This window comes from Amblyraja radiata, chromosome 12 (genome assembly GCF_010909765.2).
Source record: "Amblyraja radiata isolate CabotCenter1 chromosome 12, sAmbRad1.1.pri, whole genome shotgun sequence".
In the NCBI taxonomy this organism is placed as follows: domain Eukaryota; kingdom Metazoa; phylum Chordata; class Chondrichthyes; order Rajiformes; family Rajidae; genus Amblyraja; species Amblyraja radiata.
The window spans coordinates 10,990,191-11,009,056 of record NC_045967.1 but is presented as its reverse complement, the minus strand read 5'-3'; the positions used below and the strand labels follow the sequence as shown (position 1 = coordinate 11,009,056).

General features: G+C 41.3%; 1 protein-coding gene across 2 annotated transcripts in view; it reads right to left on the bottom strand.

Moving 5' to 3' along the window:
• Positions 1-6,728: 6,728 nt before the first annotated feature.
• nkrf (NFKB repressing factor) overlaps positions 6,729-18,866 on the bottom strand; it is a 62,214-nt gene continuing 50,076 nt past the window's right edge. For both annotated transcript variants that reach the window (XM_033030232.1, XM_033030231.1), the window contains exons 3-4: positions 14,483-18,310; positions 6,729-8,445 (exon numbers count right to left, since the gene is read on the bottom strand). In XM_033030232.1, the coding sequence (XP_032886123.1) occupies positions 16,356-18,310 (1,955 nt within the window). In that variant the 3' untranslated portion in view covers positions 6,729-8,445; positions 14,483-16,355. The remainder of the gene's footprint in view (positions 8,446-14,482; positions 18,311-18,866) is intronic.

The following is an 18,866-nucleotide window of genomic DNA, read 5'->3' as shown; positions in this document are numbered from 1 at the left end:
ATAGTTTAAAATGTTAGTCTTTTGAAATTATTGCCAGTTGTACTAATTCAAAGGTTGGCAAGATATTACCTCATTAGAGTTGACAGTGAGTCGCTGAAGTTTGTGGAAAGTTAATTGAAACACGTGTAACCGATATAGTAATGCTTATGGCCATCAGGAAACCTGTTGCAGCAATGTCCTGGGGCTACAATTACCAATTTTCTTTGCACCAGGTATAATTCCAGCCAATGGAGGGATATCCTTTCAAAGCCCATTGACTTCTGCCTCTTCTGAATCTGATACTGCAGCCATTAACTTCTAGCATTCACCTACACTGCAACAAAGCCCGAATCCAAAGATCTGGCTGCTTGTAATTGCCAGGGACATTGTGATGGAGACTGCAGGGAATCATGGCGATAGGATGAGGTCCTTCTAAAGGTGGATGATGTGTTGGACCAAAGGCAACCATTCAGTAAATCCATAGATGAAGCTGAAAATGCAGTGAAATCTCCAGGTCAATCTGTCTAAATACATTTCCCATATATTTACCTGTTCTGCAACAGTCTCAATTTAAGAACATTTCTGTGATGAGATGACACGTGAAGAGCCACTGGGCTCTCATAATACACGATGTAGATGGGAAAGGTCAGATCACATTCAGGCCCAATAACAACCAAAATACTTGTCAATACTTGAAAAATTAAACAAAGTACGTGTTCCCCTTCAAAAGGAAGGAAACAACATTCTAGATATAGCAGAGAACGAGGGGTCTGGTGCAAAAAAAGCAAAATAAATTACCACTTTGATGCTAATACTGGAGAATTTATGTGTCTGGAAACTGATGAATGCATCGGACTTGCTGGTCTATATTTTGGGATTTTGAAAGAGCCGGCTAACAGCGGAGTGGAAGTAATTATTGAATATGATGGCTCATACTTTCAAGTTTTTGTATCATCTACCTGATGGGGGAGGAGAGGATGACAGGGGCATGAGTGGTCCTTGATGAGGCTGCCAGCTTTCAGGAGGCCGCGTGAAGTATGGTCAGATGAAGGTCAAGGAAATGTCGGTGGTTGCGAACGGTCTGTGAACTCACTTCCCACGCCCTCGAAATACAACCTGAAGATCTGTGCTCAGTTCAGAAAGCGGGCTGTGGCAGCTTCGGACAACTGCAGGAGGCGACGGGCAGCCCAGCTGCAATGGTCGTGAGTGTGATGGCGGCAACCACTAGAGGCCGTACAACAGCTGGGTGGTGGATGGAGCCAAGGGAATCACACTGGGCCAGGCTGACCCCGAAATTATCATCTCAGTGCTGCCAGGACAGCGAGCCTTAAATTGAGAAAATTAATTGCTTACGCATAGGAAGGAACTGCAGATTCAAGTTTAAACTGAAGATACACAAAAAGCTGGAGTAACTCAGCGAGTCAGGCAGCATCTCTGGAGAGAAAGAAGAGGTGACGTTACGGGTCAAGAACCTTCTTCAGATAAATTGCTTATCTTCTTCAGGCCATAAAGATCAGACTTTTCAGACTCAAAACATAAAAGACTCCATGCAGTGCCAGAACATGGCGACTGTGTGCCGTCCCTGAAGATCTAATTACAATTGCACTCACACACTGTATGATTTGACTGGATAGCTTGCAGTAGAAGCGTTTCATTGTACCTTGATACACTTGACAATTATGAAGTAAATGCGGAGTCAATGGGCAGGCAGGGAGGGAGAAGCTGAACTCTGTAATTTCATGTGGTCTTGGGTGGAGCTGCCATGCTGTGCTGTGATGCATCCAGATAAGATATGTTTTTAAAGGTGCATCTGTAGAAATTGGTGAAGAATCGTTGGGAGACATACCAAATTCCCTTAACCTTCTGGGGTGCCTTCTTGTTCTTTATTTCAATGTGGTTGGACTAGGACACATGGTTGCTGATACTTATACCTAAGAACATGAAACTCGACTGTCTGCATCTCAGCAACCTTGACAAGGGTGTGTGCTCCACCCTGCTTCCTGAAGTCGATGATCAGCTTTGCTTTCTAATTGGGGAACATACAGCTTGGCTTCTATGTCATGCAGTCCTCTATACACTTACTGATGAAGTCTGTGATGGCAGTGGTGTACTTATTTAGGTTGGCTGCTGAATCCTTGAATACGGACTCATAGTCAGACAGCCGTTGCAAAGGAACCTCGCAGGTGATTGATGGGAGACATTTAACGCACATAGAATTGGGAGGAAAGTACTAATATAAATTGATAATCAATCAACAGAGAAGACATTATTTCTTTAACTAGTGAGATTGGAAAATGCAAACAGCCAAATGCAAACATGTCTCCTTGTCCATAAGTCATTGAAAAGTTAACATACTGATGCAGCAGTTAATAAAGTAAATCATATTTTCATATACTGCAAGAAATAGATGCAAGTAGTAACAGTGATCCTGCATAATTGAAGTAAGGCTTGGCAAGACCACACCTGGAATATTGTGTACATTTTTGATTTCCTACCTTAAAGTTAATGCCGAGTATAGGAGTGTATCAAAAAAATCCTAGGTTTATAAATCTGTCACACAAGAGATTAAGCAAATCAGGGCTCTCTGCTGCAGAGTTTTTAAGAATAAGAGGCATCCTCATTGAAACAGAATTCTCATTCGAGTGTCTAACAGGGTAGATACGAGTTTAGAACTAGGGACTCTCGGTGTTAAAATATGGGTAGGCCTTTTATAGCCAAGAGCAGAAGAAACATCTTCACACAGTTGCTTGTAAATTTGTGGCATTCTCTACCTGGAGGTCTGAGGCTGCAGCCCTGAGGATTACGGTACAATTAAAATCAAAGAAGGTGGAACATCTTATATGGGGTTCAGGTCTATTCTGTCAGACCAAGGAAGCAGATGGCAATTTCACCCATTACACTGATCAGCTGCTCTGAACCCTGCAAACAGAAAAGCACACTGCATGGACCAACTAATCAAACATTAGGAAAGAGAGCCAATGCATGGAAGGACACAAGGGGCAGAGGTTTTGCATTTAAACAGCACAAGGAGGCTGGATATTAGGTGGAGCTTCTCTTCCCACAGTAGTGAGCCCCTTTAACAGTGACAGTACATTTGTCAATGAATTACTCACTTCAAAGATGACCGGAACTGACATAGCAAATTTCATTCAAGGAAACAAACGGACTAAAAAGGTTAACACACGCACGCACAGTTAATGTAATGACCTTGGCTGCTTTTGATTGTCTGAGGAAGCCACTAGATTTCCCATATTTCTCCAATGGCCCATAGAAACATAGAAAATAGGTGGAGTAGGGCATTTGGCCCTTTGAGCCAGCACCGCTATTCAATATGATCATGGCAGATAATTCAAAGTCGGTACCCCGTTCCTGCTTTCTCCCCATATCTTGATTCTGATACTCAAGATCTTTATCTAGCTCTCTCTTGAATACATCCAGTGAGTTGGCCTCCACTGCCTGCTGTGGCAGAGAATTCCACAGATTCACAACTCTGGGTGAAAAAGTTTTTCCTCATCTCAGTCCTAAATGGCCTACCCCTTATTCTTAAACTGACCCCTGGTTCTGGACTCCCCCAACATCGGGAACATTTTTCCTGCATCTAGCCTGTCCACTCCCTTAAGAATTTTATGTTTCTATAAGATATCCTCTCATCCTTCTAAATTCCAGTAAATAAGCCTAGTCGATCCGTTCTTTCATATGTCAATTAACCTGGTGAACCTATGCTGCACTTCCTCCATAGCAAGAATGTCCTTCCTCAAATTAGAAGACCAAAACTGCACACAATACATAGAAACATAGAAAATAGGTGCAGGAGTAGGCCATTCGGCCCTTCGAGCCTGCACCGCCATCCAATATGATCATGGCTGATCATCCAACTTAGTATCCTGTACCTGCCTTCTCTCCATACTACAGGTGTGGTCTCATCAGGGCTCTGTACAACTGCAGTAGGACCTCTTTGCTCCTGTACACAAATAGTCTCGCTATGAAGGCCACATGCCATCTGATTTCTTCACTGCCTGCTGTACCTTGCATGCTTACTTTCAGTGACTAATGTACAAGGCATCCAGGTCTCGTTGCACCCCCCCCCCCTTTCCTAATCTGCCTTCCTGTTCTTGCCACCAAAGTGAATAACCTCACATTTATCCATGTTATACTGCATCTGCCCACTCACCCAACCTGCCCAATCTCACCCTGCAGCCTCATAGCATCCTCCTCGCAGCTCACACTGCCACCCAGCTTTGTGTCATCCGCCCCTTCCAAACATTCTGGCTAAGCTTTACAAGCCTAAACCAGGAGAATAACAATGTGTAGGTTCATCAGCAGAAAGTTTCAAGTCATGATAAGCCAGCATTGTAGATGCGAGTCAGCTGGCCTTTTCCTGGTCATTACTTTCAAATGTTCATGGATGGAGATTACCAGAGATATTGGAACCCAGCATTTTGGATGAACTTCATAACAAATGGAGGATTGGACGCTGATCAGGACAGAACTTGAATACTTAACCCGGTGTTGTGTAAGGGTTAAAGAGAATTTCAGCTAAAATGTTAAAAAGGCGTTACAGTATGTATAAAATGAGTTAAAAAGGAGAATGCAGCTAAATGAGCAGCACTGCATTCCATGCCCTTTGAAAACAAGATTCAAACACAGTTTCCCAGACAAGTGGGAGATATTTTCTGCACCTGTTCATGCGTGGGGACTTACAATGCCTGAGAAATACTAACTCTTATCACGCACGTCTGACTCTTCTCGCACCAGCTTAGCTTCCTCAGGCCATTCTATGGGAAAGCGTAGCGCTGGTGAAGAAAACACAACAGCAATACTTGGGTAGACCACCCGCGCCCCCTGCCGCTAGTAGTGCAGAAACGTTGCAAAGGGGGGCTTAAGATTGGCTCGGGGAGGGGGCAGTGGCACGGTCTGCTCTGATAAAACATGCCATAAAGGATGGTGTTGGGCGCCCTTTTGGACAAAAGAGCGCCGGCCTTGGACCATGTCACGGACGGAGCCAGGTGATGAAGAACAGGAACATCCTACGGCGTGCTCTGCTGTGTTTGCGAGTGCATACGGGGATATGCGAGTGTATGAAGGAACATCCTGTGGTGTGCCCTGCTGTGCACTCTGGGTTTGTGAGTGCGTATGCAGATATATACAGAGAGACGCAAGTGTATGTGCCTTACTGCACAGTGTAATAAATTACTTGGTGAATCAAACTCTGTTGTCTGAATCCGGTGATTTATCGAACACAACACTTGGATGTCGTGAATTTTTTTTAAAGCACGTTTTCAGCAGCTGCTGGGTTGAGACTGGTTTAGGGACACAGTGGGATTTCTAATGAACTTTAAAGTTTAAGAGGAACAGGGTGTGTCAAACAGACCAGTTCAACCCAGGTAGTCCAGGCAGTAAAACACAAAAGTGTTGGAGCAACTCAGCGGGTCAGGCAGCATCTGGGGAGGTTATAGGCAGGCGATGTGTCAGGTCAGGACTTCTTCAGACCGAGTCTGAAAAAAGGATCCCGACCCAAATCATCATCTGTCCATTCCCTCCCCAGATGCTGCCTGAACCTCGGAGTTCCTCCAGCACTTTTTGTTTTGTTCAAGTTTCCAGAATTTGCTGTCTATAGACTAGACAGTAGATGGGCTTAATAAATGTGGCATTCCTATTGGAATAAGTCATTTCCATTGACTGAGACAGTGAGGCAGTCAAGTTGCTAGCTCTCAATGAAGAACTTGCATCACCTCGCTGGATGTGAATACCAGCATCTTGATTGAGTACCACAAACCAGGAATTTTCCAGATATTTTCCACGCTGGTTACATTTTTTTCCCCTTCTCCCACAACACCAAATCTAAATATTCTAAACTAGTCCAACATCAAACATTAGCTGATTGGGATGAGCTTGAAGTCCACAATTGTCCTCTTTCTCATGCTTTCATGTTACAACTGACTGCAAAGCCGATAACCGTACTGAGATAATGCTCAAAACTCTTAGAATCTTATTATTTATTAAAAGGATATTGTAACCATCGTTTAAAAACGACAAACTGCCGATGCTGGTTAATACACAAAAGGACACTAAGGACTGGAGTAACTCAGTGGGTCTGAAGCAGGAGTCTGTAGAGGGTCTCGACCCGAAACTTCACCTATCCATTTTCTCCAGAGATGCTGAGTTACTCCAGCACTGTGTGTCCTTTTGTAACCACTGACTAATTTTTTGTTGATTTGAAAAGGATTGAAAGGCATAAAACTCATGCAGTAAAATTAATATAAGTATGGTGCTAATTCTAGTCCCACGTTCCTACATATCCTATTAGTTCAATCTATTCAATAGAGAAATGCATATGGTCACAAATATGGGCACTTCTTTATTTTGCTAACTCTAGAGCAAGAGGAGTATACCACTTCACACGCCATTTTGGAAATTAAAGACGGGAGATTCATCGCAACCATCTGGTCCAGTCTCAAAACAGAATGATCTTTATCACCTGTTTTTGTTTTATTTTTAAAGCTTTCCATTTAATGGCACGAATTGAAGACATAGGTCATTTTTAAATGAACAGTTACATTAATTTAGTGAAATCCCTAGTTCTCTGTCATTTGGTTACAGATAAGTATATATCAGCAAATGTCCAAGTTTATTAGCATCCTTACAGATTTCCTTACCTCTTATCTTCCAAGTTACAAAACTTGATTTCTGCAGGAATATAAAAGACACTGCATTGAAACAGGTCACACAGTTTCACATCTATACTTAAATAAATTGGCCGCAGTATTTAATTCAGGACAATAATGGTGATGTCAACTGGAAAGATGCAATCTATTTACATTTCATTGGGTGCAAATGTCAATTTTAACAATGTTTATGCATAAATAACATGGGAATTTACATTCAACATAATTATATATTCCAAAATACAATCATCTCCATCCAGAGGATATAATTTTGGACATCATGGAACAACTACAATTTTTCTCCGTTTAGAAACATACATTCAAGGTTGGGCACTGATATTGATGGATCTTAGGACTTCAGTCAAAGGTGACATAAATCCTGAGTTAGTGTATGTAGCAAGTTCTTCTGCAACCCCCAATAATTTAGATATCCAAGTCAACTTCTTACAAGAAATTCTAAGACCTAATCCTTAGTTTATAATAAATGTGCAACTCACAACTGAATTAGAAAGAATGATTTATTGCCAAATTCATCTTAAATAAAAAATTGCATTGTAAAAAAAAAAATCAATCAATTTATCAGGTAATTCAAATTGTCTAGCTACACCTAAAATTAAGTACTACAGGAAAATTGGCTCATATCTACTCATTAGCAACTATCAATTACAAAGAATAATTGATTTTAATTTCCATTGATATATTTTTAAACTACCATCTAAATATCACAACATTTAGTTACTGATTAAATTCAGTTAGACATCAAGTGCTTAGTTTGAAGCAAAATATTCATTTGTATTTAATTAGGGAGCTCTTCTAGTGCTCCAGCCAAAATTTGCCCCTCAAGCTAAAATCAGATGCCGTCTCTTTTGTTAATTTGCTGAAAGTGAAACTATAAGTGCAATGTGTATGTATACAAATACATACATTAGATTTCACAAATAATTCACTCATTGTGAAGCTTTTTTGGCCCATCTCTGGGCGAAAGTAAAATCCCTTATAATTACACCTTCTATTTAAATTAATTTGTGATGTTGCAATGTATTCTTTCCACAAGAGGGAGATAAGTAGTTCCCCCACCAAGTTCATTTCATTCATAAAATTGTTCCATCAAGCCAATTTATATTTTTGACGATAATATTACAAAAATGAACCGTCAAATCTAAACTGCTGGCTCTGTAGGCTTTAGGACAAGAAATATGTCATAAATTTGTTCTTTTCTGATTGATTTGGCTCTGCAGTGCAAAGATTTTTTTCCACCTGAAAAATCAATTTACCAGACGATTGTTTTTCATGCAATCAGCATTTCAAGCACGAAAAGATAGATCTGATGAAGGGAGTTATGCAGATGGCAAGGGAAATTGTGTGGATGACAGGTGAAACTGAGAAAACAGCATCATCTAAGCAGCCAGAATACAATGTGCAGAACTGAGGCAATGCACTTTAAATTCAAGGTATATCAGAATACAGGTCCACCACAAATTTTCCGCCACTGGTGGTCCGTCACCTCCTTTAATCCGGACAAAATTACGAGAGTGCGCTTGAAATCCCCCCGGAGGCGGCGATCGGCGGGTTGAATTTGCCCCCCTGCGGTCGGGGCTATGGAGCTCTGGCCTGATCAGAGCTGGCAGATCCTTTCCCATCGCCGACTTCCGAGGCTGACTTTGCGGGCCTGCCAGTATCTCGACCCCCTGGCAGCCTAGGCGAACCGTTCCAATTGTTTGACTCCTCTGTTTGTCCAGCAAAACGGATCTGGCGAGGCTCTGAAAATCGGTGGTGGGCCTGTATTTTCTTAATAGCACACCTAAGGAGTTGGAGGATTGAAGAAATTCCAGTTATCACTGAAAGTACTGAAGTTATTTTTTGGAAATGTTTTGTTTACAATACTTGTATCCTATGGAGTAGATACTTTTTTACAAGATGCTATAGAACACTCCATATACAAATTACTATATAAATATACTATGAACATTGTCCCCGAAAAAAAGAAAGTAGCGTGCCTTAATGAACACCTGACATTCACCATTATGAAATGCCTCAAGAGGCTGGTCATAGCACACATCAACTCCAGCCTCTCAGACAGCCTTGATCCAATGCAATTCACCCACCGTCGTAACAAGTTCACAGTTCACACCATCTCCGTGCTCTCCACACATCTCAGGAACATCAGGATAACAAGGACACCTATGCCCAACTCCATGTATTGACAATAATTCTGCCTTCAATGCCATAATTCCAACCAACTAATCACCAAACTCCTGGACCTAAGACTCAGCACCCTCCTCTGCAATTGGATCAGTCACCTATCCTTCCTGACCCATAGACCACAATCAGCAAGGATAGGTGACGAAACATCCTCCACAATAATTCTCAACACTGGTGTCTTGCAAGAGTGTGCCTTCAGCCCCCAACTGTATTCCCTACAAAAACTCAAAAATGTGCAGCCAAATTCTGCTCTAACTCCATTGATTACTTTGCAGTAGCCACTGCCTTAGCAAATCGGATCTCGAACAACGATAAGACGGTGCTGGAAGGAGATAGGGAGCTTAGCAGCATGGTGTTAGGACACCAAACTCCCCCTTAATATTAGTAAAAAGTAGCTAGTCATCAACTTCAGGAAACGGGGGGAAGCTCACACCCCAGTCTACATCTATGGTGTGGAAGTGGAGATTGTCGAGACCTTCACACTTCTACAGGTAAATAGCATGAACAATTTGACCTGTTCCAACCACATAGACGTTGCAGCCAAGAAAGCACACTTCCTCATAAAACCAAGGAAATACGGCATGTCACCAAAGACTCTTAACAAATTCCAATGATGCACCTTAGAAAGCATCCTATCCAAATGCATCATAACTTGGTATGGCAACTTTTCTGTACAAGAGACAAGACAGGCTTCAAGCTTCAAGAACAGCTGCTTCCCCACTTCAATGGGATCTTTGAACATAACTTATATGCTTAAGATGCATTGGCGTTCTTCCTTGTTGCAGCCCGTGCACCTTTTTCAAATATGCACTTTCTCTGTAGCTGTAACATTACATTCTGCACTATTTCCTTTCACTTTTTGCACTGCTCATGTATAGTACAATTGCTGTTACGTATGGTATGATCTGGATAGCACACACAAAGTTTTCACTGTATCTGGATATACATGACAGCAATAATCCAATACTAGCGAACAATCAAATAATCTACAGGAGAGACAAAGGTGCAGAATAATGAAGTTCTTTTCACCCAATTTTCTTCTGGGAGAACTGGGTAGACAGGTCAGAGTAATAGAGTGATACGGTGTGGAAACAGGCCCTTCGGTCCAACTTGCCCACTCCGGCCAACGTGTCCCAACTACACTAGTCCCACTTGCCTGCGTTTGGTCCATTATCCCTCCAAACCTGTCTCCAGCCAGGTTATATTGTGGAGCCCAGTTAGTAAATAACCTTAAAAAACGTACAGCAAAATTTTAAACAGCGAGAGTGCCCAAAAATATATGGAACATTTTAAGAAATCTACCATAAGGAAATCTAGAAGAATCTTTAAAATTAATTCTTGCTATCTCAAAATCAGAATACTTTATTCCACGCAAAAGACAGTGGCAGCCTAAACAGCAGCCCTTCCTGCTAAAAAAAAAACAGGTGAAATGTCAATGTTTTTTTCCCCGCACATGGAACAAAGGAGTGATATAAAAGAGCAGAGGAAATGGCTCAAAGGGTTGAATGGCCTTTTCTAAACCGTGGCAGACAATATTACCGATTTCCAACATAGCAAGTAAAAAAAGCACAACCTAACTATAAAGCTGGTGCTAATTTAATATTTAATATCGCCTCCTCCAGTCTGTTTCTCTTCCCGGCTATCCGTGCTCCATCAATATTGAACTCTTGAACTTCTGAATTGCAATCACTCCATCTTTGGCAGCCGTGCTTTCACACACCACGGATACAAGGCACGAAATTCTTCATAAACTTCTCTCATCTTTTCCTTCTTCAAAATGTTCCAATAAAAGCTGCTGCTTTTATTCATCTGCTGTAACTACTTTGTGGCTCAGATGCAGTGTTTGTTTAGTTTAGTTTATTTAAGATACAGCATGGAAACAGGCCCTTCAGCCCACTGAGTCCACGCTGACCATCGATCACCCGTACACTAGTTTTATTTTATCCCAGTTTTGCATTCACTACCTACACACTATTAAAATTTACAGAAGCCATTAACCTACAAACCTGCACGTCTCTGGAATGTGGGAGGAATCTGGAGGAAACCCACATGGTCACTGGGAGAACGTACAAACTTCACACAGCACCTGTAGTCAGGATCCAACCCGAGTCTCTGGCACTGTGAGGCAGCAGCTCTACCAGCTGTGGCACTGTGCTGCCCTTAATGTTTGGTAATATTCCAATGAAGAGCCATTTTGCAAAATTGCATAGATTTATAAATGAAAGTATAATGTTATTTGAGTATATTAAAAGACTAAAAGCAAACCAGGCCACAGCCAGCTTCTCACCTTCCTTCTCTCCTATATTCCCATCCTCGGCAAGATGATCCAACAGAATCAAATAAAACGTTCTATCAAACTGAAATACCAGTTTCCGTGTTGGCTTGTGATTTCCTCAAATGCTTAAATTCATGAAAACAACTTCTCTATTTTTCCACATTAGTTGTCATTTTCAAACCTATCCCTTGTAACGCTTAATTCAACATTTCCCCCTATCCTCAATGGGCTTGCTTTCATTCATTCTACTTCGTTTTCACACATTTTTCACATAGTTTAATGCAGTCACATAGGCAATACAACAGTTTTGTTAAAAGACAAGCAATTATATTATTTTCTTTTTATGTATTAGGTTTATAACCACTGGGATCCAATGATTCCTCAGGAACTGAGATCTTGCAATGAAGATGTACAATGAAGTAGTTCCGGTACCCATGCATATGACAATTAATTTAAATCTTTCCCTCAGTAATCCATCAACCAAGTTTCATCAACATATCACAATGAGCGCATCAGCGCCTCTACTTCCAGAGCAGATTACAGAGAGTCTGTATGTCAAGGAGGACTCTCTCGAACTTCTACAGGTGCACAGTAGAGAGCATGCTGACCGGTTGCATCGTGGCTTGGTTCGGCAACTTGAGCGCCCCGGAGCAGAAAAGACTGCAAAAAGTTGTAAGCACTGCCCAGTCCATCATCGGCTATGACCTCCCTACCATCGAGGGGATCTATCGCAGTGGCTGCCTCAAAAAGGCTGCCAGCATCATCAAGGACCCACACCATCCTGGCCACTCACTGCTGCCTTCAGGAAGAAGGTACAGGAGCCTGAAATCTGCAACATCCACGTGCCTACTATATTCTGTTGTGCTGAAGCAAAGCACGAATTTCATTGTCCTATCTGGGACACATGACAATAAACTATCTCTTGACAACCTAACCTCGCCCTGTCACACAATATTCCCTTCGCCCTAACCATCTCTTCCCCAATTGCAATTTATTACTAACTTGTTTTCTCATCTGCCTGTTCTGACAAAGAATATTCATCCTATAATGATAACTGCATATCTTTGCACACATGCTGACTCAGTGTCTCCATCATTTTCTGATTTTATTTCAGATATACATTACTGGTAGACATTTGACTTACAATTTAAATCATAAATGATTCCACCTGATATGGCCATTGAAATAAAACAAGATCCCTCATGATCTTGTATACTTCAATAAGTTCACCATCAGACTCCTACGCTTCAAAGAAAAAGTCCCAACTTATCCAACCTCTCCCTATAACAAGCCCACGAGCCTAGGTATCATCCTGGTGAATCTCTTCCGCACCCTTTCCAAGTTAATGACATCCTTCTAATAGCTGGGCAACCAGAACTTTACACAGTACTCAAGTATGGTCTCAACATCGACTTGTACAGCTGCATCATGATGTCCAAACTTTAGTATTCTATACCCTTCCCAACAATGGCAAGCGTGCCAAATGCCTTATTTTAGGCTTTACTCTAGTTTTGATATACAGCGCGTACACAGGCCCTCCAGCCCACGCCAACCAACAATCACCCTGTACACTAGCACCATCCTATACACTAGGGACAACTTACAATTTTACCGATGCCAATTAACCTATAAACCTGCACGTCTTTGAAGTGTGGGCGGACACCGGAGCACCCGAAGAAAACCCAAGCGGTCACAGGGAGAACGTACAATCTTCGTACAGACAGGCGCAGTGCGGATCAAACGCAGGACAATGGTGCTGTGAGGCAGCAACTCTAACGCTGTGCCACCCCTTCCTTCTTTATGACACTATTGCCACTTTCAAGGAACTACGCACCTATACTCCCACATCTGTTCCACAGTACAATCCAGACCTCTAGCCTGGTCCAATTGGCCAGCCCAAATTCTCTAATTTCATTAATTTAAGTTGCATACAAAATTGGAAATCAGTGTTTAGTCCTTTTGCCAAAACCAAGAGAATGTTTATATTAAAATAAATATAACTGATCATAAATGGGACATCATCAGTTGTGCAACAATTGATCTCAACACTTTTGGGCTGAAAGGAGGGGATAGAACAATGGGAAGAGTGAATAAGACAGGATTCCCACATAACTCTACCAGCATAACATAGTCTGCTGATGCACATGATAAAGCTTTATATGCCATGTACTAAAGGAGGCCTGGTACCTGTTGAACCATAAGCACAGAGAAAACTATTTCAATCATTTTCTGATTTTATTTCAGATATACATTACTGGTAGACATTTGACTTACAATTTGGCGTGATCTTTGATTCCACCCTCTCCCTTGAGCCTCACATCCGCCATGTCATTAAAACCTCCTTCTTTCATCTCCGCAACATCGCCAAACTCAGACCCTCTCTCACACCTCCCGCTGCTGAAAGACTCATCCATGCCTTCATCTCCTCCCGACTGGACTACTGCAACTCACTTCTCCTTGGCATCAGCTCCACCTACATCAACCGACTCCAACTGGTCCAGAACGCAGCCGCCCGACTCATTACCCACACCAAATCCTGGCATCACATCACTCCAGTCCTCAAACAACTTCACTGGCTTCCCATCTCCCACCGGATCAACTACAAAATCCTGATCCTCACCTACAAAGCCCTCCACCATCTGGCCCCCCCATATCTCACTGACCTCCTCTCCCCCTACCAACCCTCACGGTCCCTCAGATCCACATCAGCCAGTCTCCTCTCCATCCACAAGTCCAACCTCCGCAGTTTTGGGGACAGAGCCTTCTCCAGGGCAGCTCCCAGGCTCTGGAACTCCCTCCCCCAACTGATCCGCAATTCTGTGTCCCTCACAATCTTCCAGTCCCGCCTCAAGACCCATCTCTTCACCTCTGCCTATCCTTAGCCCCACGTCCCCCTCCCTTTTCATCTGTGCATTAATTGCCTCATATTGTGTTTTGTATTGAATTCGGTCTTTACTTTGTGTACTAGTCATGTCTCTACTATTTATTTCATTCCCCTTGCATGTTTTTCCTCTACCTGCTAAATTTTTGTAAGGTGTCCTTGAGACTCTTGAAAGGCGCCCATAAATAAAATGTATTATTATTATAATTATTAATCAATCAGTACATATGGTGTTGAGCTTGCAATAAAAAAAATGGCCTCTGAAATGCTGATGTTGCTTTGTTGTAGAGTTTTCTCACTGGGCAGTGCTAAATTAGTCAGTCCCAGCAGATCAGATGGAGTGGGAGTGGGAAGGTACGCATGGTCACTGGGCCATAGTGATTTCCATGCTGGAAATTTAGCGGGTGCAGAGATTGGTAAAGAACAGGATTGTGCTGGCCCTTCCTATCCAATGCAGTCAACCTGGCTACAGATACTCACACTGAATAGCTGGAAAGTTGCCAAAGGGCTGTTGGTACCTATGGATCCAAACCCCAAGAATAAACACCTTAAGCACCATCTGTAAAGAAGGGAGAGAACAGGGAAGAGAAAATAGTACACACTCAGCATAAGCATTGCAAATAGAAATCCACAAATTTAATTTGATGCTATTATTTTTTTTTTTACATTTCCTAGATCTACAGCAAAGGAAATAAACCTTTTAATCTATTTTTCTATTTTCACCCAATCAAGCCTCAAATTTCTCAAAGCTCTTAGTAAGTGCGTGCATTGCCTCGGTGACAAGAAACAACACAACCCTTCCATTGCTTTCTTCGTTCTCCAAGCTGAATGAATTCAGAGATTTAATTAACATTGGCAAACAGTTACCCACCAGATACACAAGGAGCAACGCATTGTTAGTCCACTATTTCTGAGCAAGACTTCATTAAAAAATATTTTATTCTGTTCAAAGGGAAACATAAAATCAGGACATTCTGCATACCTGTTTTAGTACACCAAAAAGCATACAACTACAATCAGAATCACTTCACTGATTTTACACCTAAATTGTTATTTAGTAGCCAAAGTCACAAAACCAGCAGCCTGGCATTCTAGACATCATACAATGCAGTGCTCTCTGTTTGAGCTGGCAGCTGTGGAAATATCCAAGTTATTTAGCCACACCAGTGTTACTAATGTAGTGGTAATGTCAGTGAAGTGTCCTCATGAAGAACAAAATGAAGCTCATTATGATTAGCAGGTCAGAATCTAATCCTGCAAAACCTGCTAATCCCAATGCACACTTGCGCAGTCCTTAAAATAAATTATAATTCCACCTCAGAATTCTGCTTTTACACAGGAGAAGCCACAAACATCAGTGACTCTAATTCAGATCTGTGCCGAGTCATTCAGGGTTGCAGTAAGGCACTAAAATTGAACTCAACATCCTGGGTTAAGGAGGGAACTTGGACCAAGAGAGGGAGTAAAAATTCCAAATATTGGGCTGATGTGTACACCACGCATGAGCAGTATCGAGTAAGCTGCAATATCCACTGCATTTAATGAGAATACTCACACTTACCAACTGGGCTCCAATTATGAGCCATTTCAACAAGGAAATAAAACACATAATCCAATTCCATTGAGCAGCAGGAGTCAGGGAGCGGAGAAAGAAAATTACACTACCAAATGGGAAAAGATTGTAAAATAACGGCTATAAAAAATACATTCAAATTAGTGACAGTTTAAATATTGCACTGCAGAACTATCAAATCAGCAAAATACAATTTTCAGTTCCAGATGCTTGCAATGTTATCTTAGTCCAACAGTCTAACAATTAAGGACCAAAATGGACAAAAAAGTTGGATCTCAACTACAATTTATCCCATTCAATGAAGGTGCTCATGAGAACAAAAAGACTACCGCAACATATACATCACCAGACCCTCATTAGAAAAAAAAATAGCATTAAAAAAATATACACTAAATTTCAAGATCAATGTACACTAACTTTGAAATTTAATGGATCTCACCTACTGACTTTAATTAAGATGAATCACATTGAAACAGTTGTTAGTTCACTAGTAATTTCAACAGCGGCAGTTTATTACCATATTTTGTAAATAACAGACAGTTATTTTTTATACATGGAGAAAGGAGATGCAGAAATACTGAAGAGTTCATTTTGGATGCCTTTTGAACATCTACCTCACTGATGACAATTTCAAAAACTGTAAATAATAGATGTAAATAAATTTCTATTGCAATTGAGAAACCATTTACAATAACTGAATTCGGATCACGGAGCAAAATAGTCTTGCTTCTGAAGAAAACCGCACATAAATAAAAATGAAAAATGGGGCAGAGTTCTGCATCAATTTGAAGAACCCGGCACTACCAATTCAAATCGTCCAACCTGTCCTTCCTGTGCAAGCTGATTCATAATATCATCTACACATACTTTTCTGCTTACAACCAAATAGCGCTCCTTTCCTTTCCCGTAGGACTTACTCTTGAGACCATATTTGGCAGCCATTTGATGGATTTGCATACGCTCTTCATTGGTCAGCTCTTTGGAAAAGGTCAGCTCCTCCTGCTTCTCTGAACGGGCATAATTTTTGATAAGATCTTCTATATCTCGTTTGTTTAATTTAGAACCACTCTTGTTCATATCTAAACCCAAGCCCTCCCTCTTAAACTGTTCTTTTACAGTGATTGGCTCTGAAATACCCTCCCCCTCTTTCCCCAAACCACCTCCTTTCCAACCCATTTTTCGTAAAAGCTGATTGCCAATGTTGTCTTCTGTGATCTTTTGTTTAAGGGCTTCTTCGGCAGAACGTCCAAGAATTGCATTGCGAGAGATGGCAGTGCCAGTATTTCCCGGCTTGTTTGACTTTACAATCGGCTGAGTTTGCTTCAGTATAACCAAAGCCTTCTCTGCCGCCGTATGCTTCACCAACTTTTTGGTTCCGTAGGCCTCGGCGATAAAATGGTCTTCTATAAAAACGCGGCACTGCCAAACTTGACTGGGGGTCAGCTGAAACCTGTAATCCACGGTCATTCGATTGAATTGAGCTGAATTGTTCAGAATGCACACGGCATTTTTTGCAGTCTCCAGAATGACGAATTCCATCCAGTTCTTCTGTTTGTGTTCCTTTAAATTCCGAGTGCCCTGTTTGCTTGTTTCGTTGCTTTTATTGGATGAATCTTTGCTTGGGATTTTCTCATCTGGCTTTTTGAGAGCAGGAGGAATATCATTCCGAGGTGTGTTTTTTTCACACAATATTAGATCATCAATGCAACTGCTTTTACATTTGCGCTTTACCACGTCAACTACTACATCTTTCAGGAACAACTTTAAGGCTTGTTCAGACGCCCTATCTCGAGCTCCAATTTTGCTGCCAGCATAACCAGTAGATAAGTAAACACCCTGACACCTCAGTTCACAAGCATAGCCATCTGACAAGACTTTCTTGTTTTTTGGTACATCAGCTGGAGGGATCTCCCTCAGCGACACATAGAAATACTGAGGGTTAGTTTTACACGTTTGAATGCAGCTGCTTAGCACGTCACTATGGTTTAACTGGTTACTGAAGCCTCCGATCGAACTAAGTTTCCTTGACACAGATATCTGGAGCATATTAAAAAAATTCTGTCGGCTCTTTACCGCAGACGGAGAAAACCCGCCAGACGGAGACTTGCCCGACAAAGGTTGCAGAGGTTCGGGAAGTACGGATTTGCTGGCATTTTTCTTGGAAGATTTTCTACCTTTTGACCGTTTGGTCTGAGTAAAACCCAGACCCTTATAGCCTTGTTTGTTGCCAACTGGTATTTTAGAAAAGTCTGGCCCTCTCATCGTTGGATAAGGATTTGACGCGGGAACGGAATGATAAGCCTCATATTTTGCTGAATAGTTCTGTTGTATTTTTGACATGTATGAGCTTAAGACAGTTATCCCGTTAATGCAGTTTCCACTTTTGTTTTCATTTGTATCTGTGAAGAAACTTTTGTACAAAGTGTCATAATCAAATGCTGAATTGTCAGAGGAGGCAGGGGGCAATGGCCCATTTGAACTTTTGCTAGATCTATTTGATTTTTCATCACTGGGGGGAGAATCTGCTTTCTCAGAGTCCTCCTCAGGTTTCGTCAGAGGATTTAATGGGTGGGCATCTTCATCTACATCTGCCCACCTTCGTGGCTTGTCTAATTGACTTGACCTTTTCTTTGAATCATCATCATTCTTATTGCTGCTACTAACAAATGCTACCGGCTCAAAACGAAATTTGGGACGAATCGAAGGAGGTTTCCGCTTTGCTGTTGGATTTTCACCTGAAATCACAGATAAAAGGAGTTAGGTAACATTTTCAAATACAGCTCATATGTATGAACATATAATTGACTTGATTTTTAAATAATCAAATCTGAAAACTTCCATTCACGAGTCCTAAAGTTTATCTTATGGCGTTAATCTTATAGTAATCGTATCTTATAGCGTCTGTACACTGTGGACGGCTTGATTGTAAGCATGTATAGTCTTTTTGTTGACTGGATAGCACACAACAAAGAAGCTTTTAACTGTATCTCAGTACATGTGACAATAATAAACTAAACATATTTCATTCTGTCAACTACTACTAATACAATGATCTAGATCTATGCAGTTAGATTTTAACTCCTACAGTGGGCCCTTCTAATATTCCAAGGAATTTATAAGAAATTTAGGATATTATGGAAAGTACTGGAAGATTTTGTTACAAAGTGTGTGCATCAAGAAAAATACAGCGTAATATTGTAAAATAAATTTGTTCTCGTTTGCTTAATTTGAACAAAGAATAAAGAAATAAATAACCATTAAGACTAAAGAATATAACCAGATACACAGGAT